Source organism: Hippoglossus hippoglossus, chromosome 6 (assembly GCF_009819705.1).
Source record: "Hippoglossus hippoglossus isolate fHipHip1 chromosome 6, fHipHip1.pri, whole genome shotgun sequence".
NCBI lineage: Eukaryota > Metazoa > Chordata > Actinopteri > Pleuronectiformes > Pleuronectidae > Hippoglossus > Hippoglossus hippoglossus.
This window is the reverse complement of record NC_047156.1, coordinates 10,232,434-10,249,051: the sequence shown is the minus strand read 5'-3', so window position 1 is coordinate 10,249,051 and position 16,618 is coordinate 10,232,434. Positions and strand designations below refer to the sequence as shown.

Below are 16,618 nucleotides of genomic sequence, written 5' to 3'. Positions count from 1 at the left end.
AGAGTAATATACCATCAATGTGGCACTAGTATTACATGGACACAGCAGACATAAGTATTTGTGTGTCGAGACAGTATGTGTGCGCCCTCCCCCCAGAAAAGTGAAGAGGTGAATTGTAGAGCAACATTTAGTGTCACAAAGAACTGGTGCACACATTTGGTTTCGTCACCCTTTCTGTTTCAGCTGTTGTGTAAAGAAAAGCCAGAAGGCAGTAATGTGAACATCAAACCAATGTCCCGCTCTGCGCTTATCAGATTTAAAACCTGTGAACCAGTGTGAAGAACTCTTTGGAGCCTCTTGAGTTTGGAACCTGCTGTAACTTGCTGAGCTCGAGGCAGAAACATCAAATTTTATAATGACATTGACAAATAGACAGCATCTGAAGTGGATCGGTCATGTCAGCCTGATACACGATGTGCTTCATAAGGTCTGCGTCAGCTCTGATTCCAATCCAGCGGATCAGATTGGTGCATCCATAGCTCGAGAAGCCTGAGAGTAAAAAGTCTGTCATGTTCAAAATCAAGTATTGTAGGGTCCTCTGATTCAGTCCCTCCTGTAGTGGAAAACACTGTGTCCCAGCTCCACCAGCGCCCCACCCAGCAGCACCCACAGAGGGACACACACCACGCTGACCCACATGTCAGCCAGCCTCTCCAGGTGGGAGCACAGTGTCAGGCAGAAGGCCAGCTTCAGCAGCAGGGCCGTCAGGTACCACAGCCTCTTCTTCAGGCTCTGCTCGCCGTCTCTGGGGTCAAAGTCTGGCTTGCAGCGTCCTGCCATCTTCACGATCAGCATGAGGATGAGGATGGTGTCAAAGGTCCAGATGGGGAGGAAGATCAGGAACCAGTTCCAGTGGATCTTGGAGTCCAGCTTGAGGACCAGCATGATGAGGAAGATGAGGGCAAAGATCCAGGAGAGGAGCACCCGCTGGGCCAGGGACATCTTCATCGACAGAGGACTGGCAGAGAGCCAGTGTCACCACCACGAGAGAGACTGAGGAGAGGAGTGAGGACCACAGCCAAGGTGACACACCTGAAAACACACCTGAAAACACACACACACACACACACAGACAGACACACACATTACACCCTGATGAACGTGAGGATCACACGAGGAACAGAAAATAAGACTCACATCTGGTCTTATGTCAACAAGACCACCTCTAGTGTTTATGTTCTTCACTTAGCATTAGTCCAGGGCTGAGGCTACTACCTGTTAGCAGCTAGCTAGCTTCAACTAACTACGAAACCCGAATAAAAACACAATTTAAAGAGCCTCACCTTGATCACCAGGACGGGCAACGTGTTTTCTTACAGCCGAAGTTAAAAAAACTACTTCTACGGCCGAGAGAGCAGCGTCAGCACCGGAAAAAAACAAACGATACGAGAACACAGCAGTTAGCTTTAGCTACAGCTAGCGACACATTTCCGTTTGGTGTTTTCAAATTAAAAGCACGCTTATAAATCTACCGTATTTTATTTTTGAAAGGTTACTGCAAAACAAAAGCAGTGTTTACAAACTTTGTGGAGATCATGATAATAATATTGATAATTATAACGATAATATTAATAATAATGATAATAATAACAACAACAATAATAATGATAATGAGGATGTTAACAATGATAATAATAATAATTGTTATATTATTATTATTATTATTATTATTATTATTATAACTATAAAAGCAAGTAGTGGTTATTTTTGATGTTTATATGACTGTGGCTCAGATGATAGAGTGGGTCTTCCACCAGTCATCCAGCCTGCTTTCCAAAGTCACGTGATAGAAAAAGTGCTGTATATAGAAGTACTTCGTGAAAGTTTGCATAAATGGGTGAGTGTGATTTGCACTGTGAAGCACTTTGAGCGGCTGATAAGACTATAAAAATAAATACGGTTCATTTAACCTTTAAAACTAGCATCGCAGTCAGCAGAACGTATTTCACCAGGCCCAACAGTCCCCTTGTGAGACTACATTTAAATTCACTAGATCCAGATCTGCACCAAAATTTCACACACTCATAAATATCCATCAGTGCCTGATTTTTTTTTTCATGAAGATCCATGTATTGAAAAATGGCCTATCTCGCCACACAGGCATTTAATGGGATCTTCCAGGACCCATTCTGTATCCTTCTGGTAAATTTCGTTGTAATCAGTCCAATTGTCTGATTTGGGTAATGCGACAAACTAACAGACAAACAAGCACAGATGAAAGGTAAATAGGAAAAATCCCAACGCTCAGTGGTGACTGGTCAAAGTTGCCTGAGCTGAGGAGGGGGTGGGCTTTCCATTGGGGGACGTTAGACTCATGACCTCAATATTTGTAAAAGCCTGGCTGTGGCTTTGACTTTAGGTGGTTTAACGGAGCATCACTAAGTTAAAAAACTTAAGTGCCTCCTCTTTTCATAAAGACAAACCAGTGCAGCATCATACTCTTTTCAGACATACATGACAACATCACTCAGGACAAATATTGTGTTTCCAGAAAATCAGTTATTTACAATAAGGGGCGATGACTCATGTTTTTAAACATTACTAAAATGTATTTATTTTTTTACTGGGCTAGTATAACAAATTAATACAAAGTACAACTCCGTAGACATCATAGATTGTCAAAAAAGTAAAGTACAAAACGCTTGAGGTAAAACATCATTTGAAAAAGATTCAGTTAAAAATGCCTTATTAAAATCTGAATTCAAGGTAAAAGCTCACTTTACACTAATTAGCTGTCCTAAAAACCAACGATGCACTTTTATTTACAGGGTAGTGGTGGTGCAAAATACAGTGTGTGAGACAACATTCAGTCAAAATATTCATGTCTTTGTCAATTGTAAACAATAAACATCGGCATATTCCTCAAACTCCTGCTGCACACAGCTAATAGAGAAAAAAGCAAATGCTGTCACACTGATGTTCTAAGAAGAGAATTTTGCATTAGACCTCTTTGAGTGCGGCTGACAATAAAAAAAACAATTCCACATTTTCAGAAGGTGTCGTACAAAAGTGGGACGTGATCACTGTGTTACTGCCGAAACAAACTCATGTTGAAAAAAAGTTCCAGACATTTTCCATTGAAATGGCAGCTGTAAAATTCATGTCCGCAGAAAAGATGAGTGAAAACCTTGTAAATCCCACTTTGATTCGGTTTTCTGGTTTTATCCTCAGGATGTAGAGTGGGTAGTCCACTGATCAGAGGGTTGGTGGTTCGATCCTCCTCCATGTGTTGTAGTGTCCTTGGGCAAAACAATGAACCCTAAGGGAGTTTATGTGTGTGGTAAAGCAAGGCACATATAAACACTTTACGAATGTGTGTGTGAATGGGTAAATGTGACTCGTGGTGTAAAGCTTTGAGAGACGAATAACACTAGAAAAGCACAATATAAATACTGTCAATTTACCATTTGAAGGATAAGGTGCCCCTCTATAGATTTTACAGGACATGATGATAATCTATAGTTTAGTTTTAGGCTTTCGTCAGCAAATCCAATGAAAAGATCATAACCAACAAGGTCTTTGTCAAAGTCAATTTGTTTCTATGGAAGATGTAATGAATATTTACATCTTTACATATTATATTTACTTAACAGGTCAAATTCATATAGTGGTTCAGGTTTTTTTAAAAGGACAAACTAGACAGCTTGGGTCGTCCTGCAGTGGCTGCAGGTTCGGTTCTGACTTGGCCCATTTCATACCTGAATTGTCCTGTCAATAAAGCCAAAATACCCCAAAGATTTTCAATAAATAAAAAGGCTAAATTAGTTACTAATAGGGCCAGACACTGCAGTTTTAATGCAGCTTGTGTTGTGTTTTTTTAAACAATGTCATTGTAGAGTTACAAGGTTGTCACACACCACTTTGAAATGAGTCGTCATGGAAACCCACCGTACAACAGTAAATAAGGAAGATGGTACCCCTTTAATGAAGTGTACGTTTTATCTTTGTCCCAGGTTATTGATGTGTGTACCGCGTGCGTTCCTAAAGGCGACCACAGCTACACAGTGCTCTGCCTGCCTTCGCGAGTGTACCCCATAGCTTCTGATGAGTGAGAAGGGAAATCAATAAATATCCCATCTGAGTCTGAGTCTGCAGACTCGAGCACTTGTCCAATTATGGTTTCGGGGCTGGATGATTCACTGGGCGGCGAGGAGGATGCACCCTTACTAAGATCAGTCATTGTTGTTGTGGCCTCAGTGCCGTGGAGAGCTCCTGAGGAGTGGAGGGGATGAATGGGGGGAGACGGGAGAGGCAAGGCCATGCCACTGGCTCCTGCTTGTACAAGACCTGTGAATGACAGGGAGCTGGATTATTACAGATAACATCATGATTATTGTTTTTACATAATAAACAACATAATGATGGATACAGAAGTCTCAATCTTTTGCCGTACCATTGAACTGAGAGCCCACACACAGCCTGTTGGAGGAGGGGCCAGACAGTTCGGATCCTGGGGCCAGGTCAGCGTAGGCGAGTCCTTGTTCCTCCGAGCATGATATAATCTCACAGGCCGAGTGGCGTCGAATTCCTCCACTGCCAACAGAGCTGGCATCTGGGTCATACTCAGCCACCGGGGTCAGCAGCAGAGGGATGTTGTAGCTCTTGGATCGTACCACAGGGTTTTTAGACGGTTGATCTGCAGGCTTGGGCCAGCCCCACGATAAACGCTTCTCTAACAGACCAGAGGAAAAGAAGGAACAGTGTTGATTAAAAACCGTTTCTCCGCCTCAAAACTTTGCTTTTGGGTTTATATCCACACTGTCTCACCAAGAACACAGCAGTCGGCCTCTTGTCCGTCTCCTGAGCAAAGACCGTGGGTGCCCAGGTACGGTGAGACCACCTTCTGGACCAGAGACTCCAGCCTCAGGTATTCCTCATTCACACCACGAGACTCATGGACCCCCTATAAACAAACACAGTCAGCTGAGTGTAAACTAAAGATGACGCTGATTATATATTTAACCTTTAACTAAAGGGGTGAAACAGTAGGTGATTATGGTCTGTGTTAGTGACTCACACACACACACACTCATGTTAGTGACTTGTCATTATGACGTGTAATTTCCATTTTTTGTTATTTACTTGTCCTTGGTTTCTCAGTTTTTTTAGACCCATGTGAAATGTCTTGTTAAAACGTGACATATTAATAAAATGTATTAGTATTATTAATATTATTACCATAATTATTGAATGCTGATTTGCCGTATTAAAAACAGAAACTTCCAAACAGTGAGAGAGGAGAGAAGCAGTGAAGTTGGTGCCTACAGGCCCGTACCTGTAGAATAAGCAGCATCTGTGTAACAGAGGGGGGAACACGGGCCCGGGGTCGAGACAGGGCGTCCTCTAACTTTACACTTAAGACGATGGTGTTCCTGAAGTGAAGCAGAGCTAGCTGTCGGACCGAGGGCTCCTTACCCTGCACACGGAAAACACCAGAGCAGTTTGAAACTTACCCTTTGGGCAGCAAACACACAACCAAAACAAGCAGAGTCTGAAGACGTTTGTGTACCTGCACCGGATGAAAGATGGCCTGCAGCATGGAGAGGACGTCACAGAAGAAGAAGTCCCACGTCTCTGCCAGAGAGTCGAGTAACTTCTGACCTGCATCGATTGAACGAGGAGCCAAAAAGACAGTTCATTTAGGCTCGGTTCACTACAATATATTTTCAGACAACGTATTAAAGCAGTCGTACCTTCGTAGAACCTTATTTTGTCCCGGAGGATGACCATGCCTTTTGTCAGCAGCTGGTTCTGTGAGAGGAAAACAATAATTATCTGAGGTGCTGTCACTGTTGAGTGTTCTCTCTATAATAAATACTTCTGTTAAATTTACCAGTGAGTTTCATGCATCTGAATAAAGTTTTCATTTAAAATCAGAGGTGCGTTACCTGAAGGTATTCAGTAAAGAAGGACCCCAGCTCAGTCTTCAGCAGATGCCTGAGAGAACCAACAATTAATACATAAACATTTATAATGACAACTGTTCAATCGCTGTCAGTAACAATGTGTGTGCACGTGTTCATAACTACTCGAGGAGACTGAACCACAGAACGAATAGCAATCTACCAAACACCATGTTTCCCTGCGTTATAATCCAGAGTCTGTAGTTTAAGAAATGTGTGTGTGTGTGAATCCTTTTGTGGCTTTTCTGTACATGGAAATGTGTTTACTGAGCTACAACGGAGGCTGATGTGATAGGAGGGAGGGATCTGGTTTGGTAAGATAATGAGATATCTGGCTGGACCACATGACTCCCCAGGCCCCCCCCCACACACACACACACACAACACACACAAAACAACCTCATTCACAAGAAATCATTCAGTCAGCATACACAGGACAGACAGTAATCAAACTAATTATAGCACAGAATGACATCGACAGTCTAAAATAAGGTAAGTTTTCCCTGTGCTGTGTTTGTACGCGTCTATTTCTGTGATTAAACTCACCGGACACCTTCGTTGAGGACGTAGAGTTCGTTATCTGCCAAACCTTTCTTCTGGAAGACTGCGATGACGGCGTTGTGGATGCTGTAACATCAGACGCGTTAAATCGGTCTCAATCACGGAGTATTCAAACACCAGCCATTCCTGCATCTTATACGTCGTACCTGTTCCAGGTGGCGTTGGATCCTGCCCTCTTCTGCTTCTCCCCTCTGTCCTCCGGTGAACTTTTCTCACTCTTGCCCAGCTCGCTCAGGCTGGGGGAGCTCATCAACTTCAGCCGGTGCAGAGTCCTCATGAGGGAGATATAAAGGAAGAGATGAGAGGATGTATACGCAAGGTGCTGGACAGGAGAGAAAGAAGGTCAGGCGCTGGGTTGACAAGCACTGATACGGAGATGAAGGAGGAGAAGGAGGAGAAGAAGGAGGAGAACGAGGAGAAGGAGGAGTTAGCCGGAGGGGGAGAGGAGAGCACAAGCAGCGTGTCTTGGAGAGAGAGAGAGAGAGAGAGAATGAGAGAGAGCACCGAGACAGAAAAAGCACAATGACAAGACAAAGAGTGGCCGGCGACAGAGGAGGAGAGAAGTAGGACAGGATAATGCGTCGCGAGAGAGGGGCAGCACGTTAAGAGCAGGATGGGTGGAGCCGAGCCCAGAGGTGGGCCACGTTGTCACCGCACCGCCTGAGATCTCACAAGAGAAGAAATAACAATAGCACATGCACCGTCGGAGGCCTTCTCTTCCTCCCCTCACTGCCTCCCTGTCGGTACAATACAGCCATTGATGCAAACAAATATTTATGCAGAACCACAGATGCCAAACGATCTGCAGGGTAAGCAGAGTGAAGCGGTTGAGGGGATGTGGAGGAGGAAGTCATCCGGCTTATTGGCAACAACAAAAACAGGGATAGGAAGCAGCGACACAATACAACACAGTTGAGAAGGTTTCTCTGCCCCTCAGATTTACAACACGGCTGCTGCAGAACAAGAAGTCAAAAAGTAGAACAATACATGCGACTGGCTGATACTGTGGTCTTGATGTTGATGATTTCTGTATTTGATGACCATATCTACTTCCTCCTCTTTTTTATTCTCTGGAACAGCTTGTAAAAACCTTTCTCCACCCCCTGTGTCACATTCAGTATCAGTGTTGTCTGAACTACTCATGAAGGGGTTAAAAGTTTATTTTAACATTTCACTTAGACGTGGACGAGCAGATTGATACCACTCTCGTGTCTGTGTGGTGAATATGAAGCTAGAGCTAGGAGCTGGTTAGCTTAGCTTAGCATAAACACAGGAAGCCGGGGGAAACTGTTAGCATAGCTTTGTCCAATGTTCACAAAATCCATCTATCAAAAAACGGACATATTCATTTGTTATTACTTGTTTGTTTAATCCATAAATCTAAAATATTCTACCTCATAATCTCTATAAAACTACACAATATTATTGTTATATATACATTTGAATTTGTACAAATGTAACTATAAAATGAACTACAAATAAATGTTTATAGCTGTGTTAAAATAAGATGAACTTTTTTTCCTATTCTTTAAATTACAGATAACCTTTCTCGCAAATTCTCATTTTTTTCTGGAGCTGTATATGGCGACATGATGCATCTGCAAGAAGCTGGCCATTGTTTATTGGGCCCTTCGCTTTCCATCTTGGATCAACTCTGTGTGTGACACATCCATTCGTCTGAGTCAAGCAATTCTCCTAAATCGTGATTCACTTCTAGAGTACAGGTGTTATCAGACTTTTAAGTGCACACATTCAAATAAAATGTCCTGAACTTAAAAAAACATTCCAGACCCACAAGTACCAAAACCCACAGAAAGCAGGTGTACAGACTGATGAGATGTACACTCATAAGGAAATGAGTCAATCCAACTTCCCACCAGCAGATCATTATCATTAGGTCAACACGCTGCAGGCAAAGCTCTGATGGGTAATGAAATCTTCTGGGACCAGAGATGAGGGGATCTTTTTTTAATGCTAATGAATAGTTCATGCATTTCCCAGGATGCTGCTGTATATTGTGAAATGTTAATCCCAGGAACTGAGCCTTACCTCCTGATTGGATGCTCGCTGCTGCTGTCCATGTCCGGGCTCGGGGGAGGGGCGGAGAAGGTGCTGAAGTTGAGGGACAGGGGTCGGGGGGAGGGCCTGGAGGCATGCCTCCTCCGGAGTCCATCGAGCATCTGAGCACCAGGGAGGAAATGATGGAGGAATGGTTATTTGGGTTTATGTTGAAGCAGCAACGTGAGGCAAACAGCTTTTTTCATGGATGTGTGAGGCATCAAAGACGAATGTCTGAGGCTCTGACACAGTTGGGATCCAGCTGCCGCCCTTTACTCTGAGACAATGAATGAAATAAGGAACATAAAAGCACTACAAGATAAAAATTTACCGTAAATCTCACAGTCACAGGGGCACAGCAGCAAAACAAGGAGTTGTAGTGTGAAATGAGTCGGCTGCTTTTTGTTTCCTCTGTCACCGACCGTTATTACAACACTATGGAGGAGTATTTTGCAATCAGAGCTCAACCTACGCTCCGAATTTACTACAATCTCTCACACACACACAAGTTTGCAAGGCTATACTTGTTAGGACACTGGATTGACTTCTATTCATTGTGGACAGCTTAACCAAAACATTGACCCTAACTTTAACCCTGACAGATTCATGCCTAACCCGAAACTTAACCTAACTACATTCCCATCTTACCCCTAACCTTAGAATTAACCTCAGAATTGACATTATGCCTCATTAGGACCAGGCTTAGTCCCCGTTAGGTCTACTGGTCCTGACAAAGTAAATGTTAATACTGGAAAAGGTCCTTTAGAGGCAACAAAAACAAGCGCACACACACAATTTCTTGAACTCCTATCTTAGTGAGAACATTGGTGTAATGCATTCCCTCGCCCCTGAACCTGATCTAACCATCACAACTAAATCCCTGATCCTGAACCTAATTCTCATCTCAACCCCCAAAGCAAGTATTAATCCTCAAAGAGCCCTTTGAAAAAGTGAGGACCTGCCAAAATGTCCTCACTCTGTAAGGTCTACGCTCAAAATTGGTCCTCACAAAGATATAAGCACAAGTACACACACACACATAATACATCAGGGGAAAAATAGGGAACTGCATGTGTGTGCATGTAGAGTGTGAGTGGGAGCAGATTGTTATTCTTGTAAAAGTCACGTAACCACGCTACTCTCTCTTACTCTCTCTCTCTCTCTCTCTCTCTTTTTCTCTCTCTCTCTCTCTCTCTCTCTGTGTGTGTATTACCGTGTATTTGGGTGTCTCCCCATAGAAACCTACTGTACACGGTGGAGCACCATCCTCTGGTCAGAGGGGAGAACAACAGTCTGGGCTGTTGTCACTCATCAGACAAAGACACAACACAAACCTGCCTCTCTGTGTGTGATCCAGTGATCAATGACTGACTGGTGTGTCTGATCTGTTTCATTAGACTAACATCACATCTCAGACATAAACAGACACACACACAGACTACACACAGCACACACACACACACACACTGTATACCCGACGTGCCACGCCAGTCTGGGCATTTCTGCTTTTGTTCACCCCTCCTCCTCCTCCTCCTCCTTGTCTTTTAGGGCGACCACACACACATCGATTCCTCTTTTCATTTCTATCAATCACCATTTGTTCCCCGTGGCCCTGCTACAGCCGATCCACATGTTTATTCGACATAACCCAGGTAATCAATGGGCCGGACGCGCAGTCAACAGTCCACGTTAGGGAGGAATGTGCAGGCAGTCGTGCGTACGTGGAGCTTTTCCTCTCGTTTTTCACCTGCGTGGATAAAATGAGCGTGACAGTAAACAACGTGGACGTCTTGTCAACACGCGCGCACTGACGCAGGCGGATCGCTGAACGCACCTCTGGACAGAACCTGGGTCGTTGATGGCCACAAAGTTCCCGTGTGTCATGCGCCTCTGCCCGCCCACCGCAGCCCGCACTCACCGTTGCTGCTCCCGTCGACTTGTTCCTGGTGGTGGGGTGTGTGTGTTCTCATGTAGTCCTGCCGGGAGACGACCACTGTCCGGGCTCATCGGCTGCGCTGCTCCCCGCCGGACTGCGCACACACGCGGGGCATCGGCGTCAGGGCGCAGGCGGCTGGATGGAGGGTCCGGGCTGCGGTGCTGGAGGAGAGGGACTCATTCATGAAGCGTGCACCGCCGCTTCGCTCGCTCTCTGTGCCGGCGCGCCCCCGCTTTGTTTTGACGAGATGCAAAACGAACCTGGACGCGTGCACGCGGGCCTAACGTGGACGCGCATGCTGGTTCAAGCAGTTTGCCAAACGCAGGGGGGGGGGGACATAATTGCATTGAGTTTATCGAGCTGCGGACGTGTCTGGACAATTTTCAGTAGAACGCACACTCATGCAGGAGACATTTACACACACACACACACACACACACACACACACACACACACACGTCTCTCTACAGTTGTGAGGACAACTGTAGAGAGACAACTATTGTCTCTCTATAGACAACTATAGGGAGACCCTAACCCTAACCCTAAGGTGCATTCCCTAGCACCTTACCCTAACCATAACTATCTAAACCAAATGCCTAACCCTAACCTAATTCTAAACCTAACCTAACCCTAATTGTAACCCTAACCTAAACTTGATTCTAACCCTAAAACCAAGTCTTAACCCTCAAAAAGACCTTTGGATTTGTGAGGACCAGCCTAAATGTTCTCACAATGTCAAAATGTCCTCACAACTATTGTATTGAACCGGAAATTGGTCCTCATAACTATAGATAGACATGCACACACACACACACCCGCACACACACATATTGTTAACCCAACAACATAAAAAACACAGGCTCGTTGAGAGCAAACGAGGCAGGAGCTGCAGTAGTTACAGTTCGTTACAGTGCAATCGGGTGTATGGATGTGCCTTGTTGCTGTGGCCAACACAACTATATACAGTAAATAGAATAGGAGGCAGTATAATACCCATTGACCCTAATCTATGCAGTTGTGTCTTTGCCATCTGCCAGTGCAGGCGTAGGCATTTTGAAGATAATCCTCCATTTGCACGGGTCCTCATGTAAATAACTGAGTCTCGCGTGTAAATTACTAGAAGATACATCGTGTGTGTGCATGTGTATGAGACAAATCATGCATGCAGAAACTGTCAGTTAATCCCCAAATATAAGAATGTGATTTTTGTTGTTGTTGTTGCTACACAAATAGAACCGTTGGTAAATAAACACATGATGACACTTATATGTTGTGACAGTTAATCTGTTGGTGCAGTAAATCTCTCTTTGGATCAAGGAGACTCCCACTAACACACCCTATAAAGAAGATAGTTTATTTATTTCATTCACTGTCATTGCGTAGTGTAACATTTTGCTCGGTGTCTTTGATGTTTTGTTTTCTTAATTGTAATTGTCCAGTTTGATCCTGTAGAATACAATGTGTTAATATTATTATTAATTACCATCACAGTTTCTCAGTGTGGATAAAAACAAATGGAAAAACTCCACAGTGGAAGTCAAATATTAGATTTCTACATCTTTCTCATTATATGAATTCAATGATTATAAATGAACCTGAACGGTGTCTCTAGTATCTCTAGTTAAATACACACTGTGAACATTTACTACTCAGTACTGAAAAATAATAATCCCTCGGTAACCGAATATGGTTTCTATGGTAACAGCAGAATGATGAGGCTGCAGACTGCTCTTGAGAAGTGATGGGGGATAAAATCCACATCAACAAAACTGAAGCAGACACAAACACTTAATATAAAGACTCACAACGTCTGTTACCAGTCCTATAACTCCAGATTATAATCTTTGCAAAAACCCAACACAAAAAAAACGTTTAATATTTTCCGACGGATTTGAAGGCAGCATAGGCTCCGCCCCCCGTAGCCCGAGCGGGAAGTTCAGAAGAGCGTTTACTTCATGGACTGTGTTTAAATCAGTTTAACTCATATTAGCTGAAATGTAGCAGATATACAAACACTGCGGAGGATTCATTCATCGCTGAACCTTCGTCTGAGGAATATTATCACGTGAGTTTGCGTTTCTATTCGTATATCAGCTCATTTGCTGCGGTGTTGAGTCACGTGTGATTTGTTGTTAGCGAGTGAAGGTAAGCTAGTCTGATGTTCAAACTCTAAAGTGAGCTTCACTTCCGGTTAGCTTCCAGTGAACAGGCTAAAGCTGTGAATGATTTAAGTGTTGGTGGCTCAGACAAGCGAACGGTATAGCTGGTTAGTTAGTTGGTTATCTAGTTATCTAGTTATTAGTTAGTTATCTGTATTAACCAGTGCTGTTGTCCCTGCTGCAGCCGTGTCCAGCAGCAGCATGGAGGAGAAGAAGAGCCCCTCTGCAGCCAGGTGCTTCGGACAGGTCGGTGGTTCACAGGGGGGCGGGGACACATCACACCACTAACTCCTGTGAAGGCTCATTTAAAACTCGTGCCTCCTCTCAGGTGCATCAGAATGAATGAATTACAAAAGGCAAAGTTCAGCTGTGATGAAACCAGTCAGTGGTGTTTCACAGTTCAACAGCAGGATGAGCACACAGAGGTCTGCTGTTAAAGTCTGTCTGGATCACACTCACACAACCGAGCAACAGGTTTACAGCTGAGGGCGGCCATGAGAAGGATCCAGTGTTTCCTCATGTCTTTGATCCTCTTCGCACTCTTCTCTTCCCTCTGAGAATCAAAACACATCACACATCCCTGATGGAAACAGAAGCTCAGATTCAGTTGTTCAACACAAACGTAGACACACATTACGAATGGTGCACGTTCACACCCAAACTTACACTCTTTGTATGTGTGTGTGTTTACACAGTCACATTATTGGGACTTGCCTTTTGGCCCCAAAATTAGGTGAAGGTTAGGCCAAGAAAAATAAAGAAATTGTGGATCCACACCTAAAGTTAATGAGTTCTTTCCTGGCCCATGTCCCGTCATTCCATTTTATATTTATTTTGCAAATATTCCTGCTGATAAACCAATGAACAGGGACACAAACGTCACCTCCTCAATAGAGTAAATACAATGTTTTGAGATTTTAGTCTTTAGTGTGTGTGGGCGTTTGTGTGTTTTTTCCTCTTATCTGTACTGTGTTGACAGTGCACCTACACAGCCGATGAGTACCAGGCGGTGCAAAACGCTCTGCGGCGGAGGCTGGGTCCAGAGTACATCAGTACCAGGGTGGCTGGAGGAGGACAGAGGGCAAGTCTTTGTTTTTCTTTCTGTCAGTGTCTGACTGTTTCGCTCCAGCGGTGAAGCAAATTCACACAGTTTATGTGAACTCTAGAAATCTGTCTCACACATTTAAAGTATCAACACAACAGATGGGTTGAGCAAAAAATCAGGCAGGAATAAAAACTTTACAACCAATAGTTGCATTAGATCACTTGGCTTCAACTCTGTTTCGCTCTGGTTTGAACAGGTCTGCTATGTTGAAGGACATCGTGTCATCGGCCTGGCAAACGAAATGTTTGGATACAACGGATGGTCGCACTCCATCTCTCAGCAGAACGTCGGTACGACTCCGAGCTTCTCTTCTCCAGAGGATGCTGTTTCACATCAAACCAGCCGTACGGCCAGAGTAACAGGAACTGTTTGTGTTTTACAGACTTTATCGACCTCATCAACGGGAAGTTCTATGTCGGAGTCAGTGCGTTTATCAAAGTGCAGCTGAAGGTTAGATCACACATTTTTCTTCATTGTGCTTCTAGCAAAATAGTCACATGACAGATCATCTCATCAAAACTAAGTTCAGCGGAAATGTTCTCCATCTTTCCCCCCCTGTCACCATCTGTGTGTAACGTGCTCCTCTCCTCCAGGACGGGGCCTTTCACGAGGATGTAGGCTACGGAGTCAGCGAGGGACTGAAGTCGAAAGCTCTGTCACTGGAAAAAGCGAGAAAGGAATCTGTTACTGACGGCATGAAGAGAGCAATGAGGTACTGACATTTAAATTTTCATACTTAATATATAAAGAAAAAATATATTTAGATTTTTCGCCCTAAGATATATGTGCTGTTCTGTTGAGATGCTTCGGTAATTCCCTCGGAAACTGCATCCTGGATAAAGAATATCTCCTCGCCATAAACAAGATCCCCAAAAAGGTCAGACACAGTAAATTCAACATTTAGCATTTAGCGTTTTTATTTTCAATCAGAAAATCTGTGGTGTCTGAAACTTCTCACTTCTCCTCCACACGAAGCCTCCTCCTCCTCTCGACCCAGCCCAGACCAAACGCTCCCCGGGGGAACCTTTAGCGGAGAAGGCCCGGGTCTCCAGTCTGGTGCCCAGAATCCTGGAGCCCAGAATCCTCCACCAGAACCAGAACTGTTCAGACGTCCACACTCCTAATGCTGGCCCTGCTCCTAGCATGAAGAGTGAGAACAGCAGCACCAGGTGAACAGCTCTGGTTTTAAGGGTTCATATGTTGTATTAAGAACAATCAATTGACACATTTTGATTATAATATCCTGCGCTTTCGGAGCCAGAGACTGTTTTACACACGTACACACTGACCTTTAGTGCCACTTTACACCTCCTCATCTCTTCTGTAGCTGTCACATTTGATATTATTCCTCCCTGTCCTCCTCTCAGACCTGCCATGGACCCGCTGGACGCTGAGGAGTCCGAAGTGCACACAGACCCCAAACAGCTGAGGAAGCTTCGACAGCAGCAGCTGCAGCAGAAGTTCAGGAAAGAGATGGAGGAAAAGATGCAGCATCAAAAACCGGATCAGGCCAAGTCTGAGGAGGCGGAGGTTCCTATTGGTCGAGGATCCGGTGGAGGTGAGGGTTTCACGTGTTAAATAATTCATCGTTGAAAGCTGCGGCCTCAAACTCAGATTACCTCGTACTGGACAGATCTTTCTGTCTTTTTCTCTCAAACAATACATTTCTTCTGTGAACCTTCTTTAAATCAGTTTGAATTTCCTGGAATCTGTGACTTTTTACTTTTCAGACCATAAAGAAAAACGAGACATTTAATGCCACAAAATATACTTGTCCAACTCTTGAAAATCAATTTCCTCCAGTTTCTACACCTCAGTTGTTGTTGGTTTAGTAAAAGACTTTTTGCACCAGAGTAAAGATGCAACACTGAAACATGAAGGGCCTTATTTTATCTTGTGGGCCAGATTGGGTCCTAGGGCCGGTAGTGGGAGAACCCCAGTGTAAAGAGTCTCTACACTCATGGCAGTTTAGTGTACATGAGTCTGTAGTTGGTCTGTTGATGTTTCTGTTCCCCAGGTCATGAAGCTGGACCTGCCATGAGCAGCAGCACTTTGGCCAAACCCAGGAGCAGGGATGAGTATTTAGCAGGTGCTGTGAGCCACCAGCAGAGGGCTCAACTTACTTAGACAGTTTATGAGGTGAGGGAACCTGCCTTTGTTCAGCTGTTACCGTCCCCCTCTGCAGATGACCCTGACGCCTGGGACTTCAATCTGGATGGGATCGAGGAGCTGGATGTCCCCGCAGGTGCGCCGCCGTCCAATGGGCTCCGGCCCAGCACGCCTGGGAATCACCAGATGCAGACCCGCAGTAAGACCCCGCAGAGATCCCCGGGCAGACCACCGGTCGAGGGTCCGTCGCACGGCAGAGGACAGGAAGGGGCTCAGATCACACCTCAATACCAGAACCCGTATCCGGGGAGACCAGGTGAAGTTTCAGGAGCAGACTCGCTTTTTGGTAAATGAGCTGTTGAATGAATTCAATGCAGCATCATTTATTTCTTATGTTTTCACTTTACAGGCGAAGCCTTCAGTCCGTACAAACAAGGACAGCACATGAAGAAACGCAGACTGGACACCTGAGAGTTTACGTCCTCATCACTGTATAGAATGAAGCCTTATTTTATTTTGTGTTTATATTCATTTTAATGTTCAAATGAAGCTAATTTTGCTGCTGTTACCTGGGTTTGTTAAAAAATAAATAAATACCACAGAGGTCAGTCAGTTGTAATATTTGGAGGAATGCTAGAACATATCTGATCAAAAGATACTAAACTTTAATAAGCTGCTGCTGATTGAGTCAAATATTTCAAGTGAGAGAAATGTTTTAGGGCCTTTGGATATCATTTTAGTATTTTAAACTATAGGGTGATAGTAAGACAACCCAATTTACCCTGGA

At 44.3% G+C, this 16,618-nt stretch overlaps 3 protein-coding genes across 5 annotated transcripts; 1 reads left to right on the top strand and 2 right to left on the bottom strand.

Moving 5' to 3' along the window:
• Positions 1 to 220: 220 nt before the first annotated feature.
• Positions 221 to 1,420, bottom strand: tmem60 (transmembrane protein 60). The gene is made up of 2 exons (XM_034588133.1): positions 1,284 to 1,420; positions 221 to 1,032 (listed from the first exon to the last, which is right to left on the bottom strand). The coding sequence occupies exon 2, from the start codon at positions 946 to 948 to the stop codon at positions 544 to 546; it is 405 nt and encodes a 134-aa protein (XP_034444024.1). The 5' UTR covers positions 949 to 1,032; positions 1,284 to 1,420; the 3' UTR covers positions 221 to 543.
• A 1,108-nt stretch (positions 1,421 to 2,528) lies between these two features.
• prr5a (proline rich 5a (renal)) lies at positions 2,529 to 10,688 on the bottom strand. Of its 2 annotated transcripts, XR_004614024.1 has the most exons (12): positions 10,441 to 10,688; positions 8,514 to 8,644; positions 6,611 to 6,736; positions 6,450 to 6,530; positions 5,889 to 5,937; positions 5,694 to 5,751; positions 5,510 to 5,601; positions 5,276 to 5,416; positions 4,768 to 4,903; positions 4,394 to 4,672; positions 3,917 to 4,287; positions 2,529 to 3,871 (listed from the first exon to the last, which is right to left on the bottom strand). XR_004614024.1 is itself a non-coding variant. In XM_034586995.1 (11 exons), exons 2-11 carry the CDS (start codon positions 8,642 to 8,644, stop codon positions 3,998 to 4,000), a joined length of 1,383 nt encoding a protein of 460 aa, XP_034442886.1. In that variant the 5' UTR covers positions 10,441 to 10,688; the 3' UTR covers positions 2,529 to 3,997. The 2 variants fall into 2 exon arrangements, 1 of the variants encoding a protein (XP_034442886.1); XM_034586995.1 differs by having other exon boundaries at positions 2,529 to 4,287.
• Positions 10,689 to 12,384: 1,696 nt separating this feature from the next.
• Positions 12,385 to 16,551, top strand: rad52 (RAD52 homolog, DNA repair protein). Of its 2 annotated transcripts, none has more exons than XM_034586996.1 (11): positions 12,385 to 12,523; positions 12,808 to 12,863; positions 13,597 to 13,698; positions 13,919 to 14,012; positions 14,105 to 14,172; positions 14,316 to 14,434; positions 14,524 to 14,599; positions 14,698 to 14,891; positions 15,090 to 15,280; positions 15,908 to 16,147; positions 16,241 to 16,551. In XM_034586996.1, exons 2-11 carry the CDS (start codon positions 12,819 to 12,821, stop codon positions 16,300 to 16,302), a joined length of 1,191 nt encoding a protein of 396 aa, XP_034442887.1. In that variant the 5' UTR covers positions 12,385 to 12,523; positions 12,808 to 12,818; the 3' UTR covers positions 16,303 to 16,551. The 2 variants fall into 2 exon arrangements, with proteins under 2 accessions (XP_034442887.1, XP_034442888.1); XM_034586997.1 differs by having other exon boundaries at positions 12,406 to 12,523; positions 12,812 to 12,863.
• The last annotated feature ends 67 nt before the right edge of the window (positions 16,552 to 16,618 follow it).

Bases quoted from the DNA above. Each gene is read 5' to 3' on its own strand.
- prr5a (XM_034586995.1), bottom strand. From the start codon at position 8,644: ATGCTCGATGGACTCCGGAGGAGGCATGCCTCCAGGCCCTCCCCCCGA. The intron at 6,531-6,610 runs GTACGACGTATA...CTGATGTTACAG, and splicing joins TCCAACGCCACCTGGAACAG to CATCCACAACGCCGTCATCG. The intron at 5,752-5,888 runs GTAACGCACCTC...TTCCTCTCACAG, and splicing joins TCTTTACTGAATACCTTCAG to AACCAGCTGCTGACAAAAGG.
- rad52 (XM_034586996.1), top strand. From the start codon at position 12,819: ATGGAGGAGAAGAAGAGCCCCTCTGCAGCCAGGTGCTTCGGACAG. The intron at 14,173-14,315 runs GTTAGATCACAC...CCTCTCCTCCAG, and splicing joins TTATCAAAGTGCAGCTGAAG to GACGGGGCCTTTCACGAGGA. The intron at 16,148-16,240 runs GTGAAGTTTCAG...TTCACTTTACAG, and splicing joins CCCGTATCCGGGGAGACCAG to GCGAAGCCTTCAGTCCGTAC.
- tmem60 (XM_034588133.1), bottom strand. From the start codon at position 948: ATGAAGATGTCCCTGGCCCAGCGGGTGCTCCTCTCCTGGATCTTTGCC.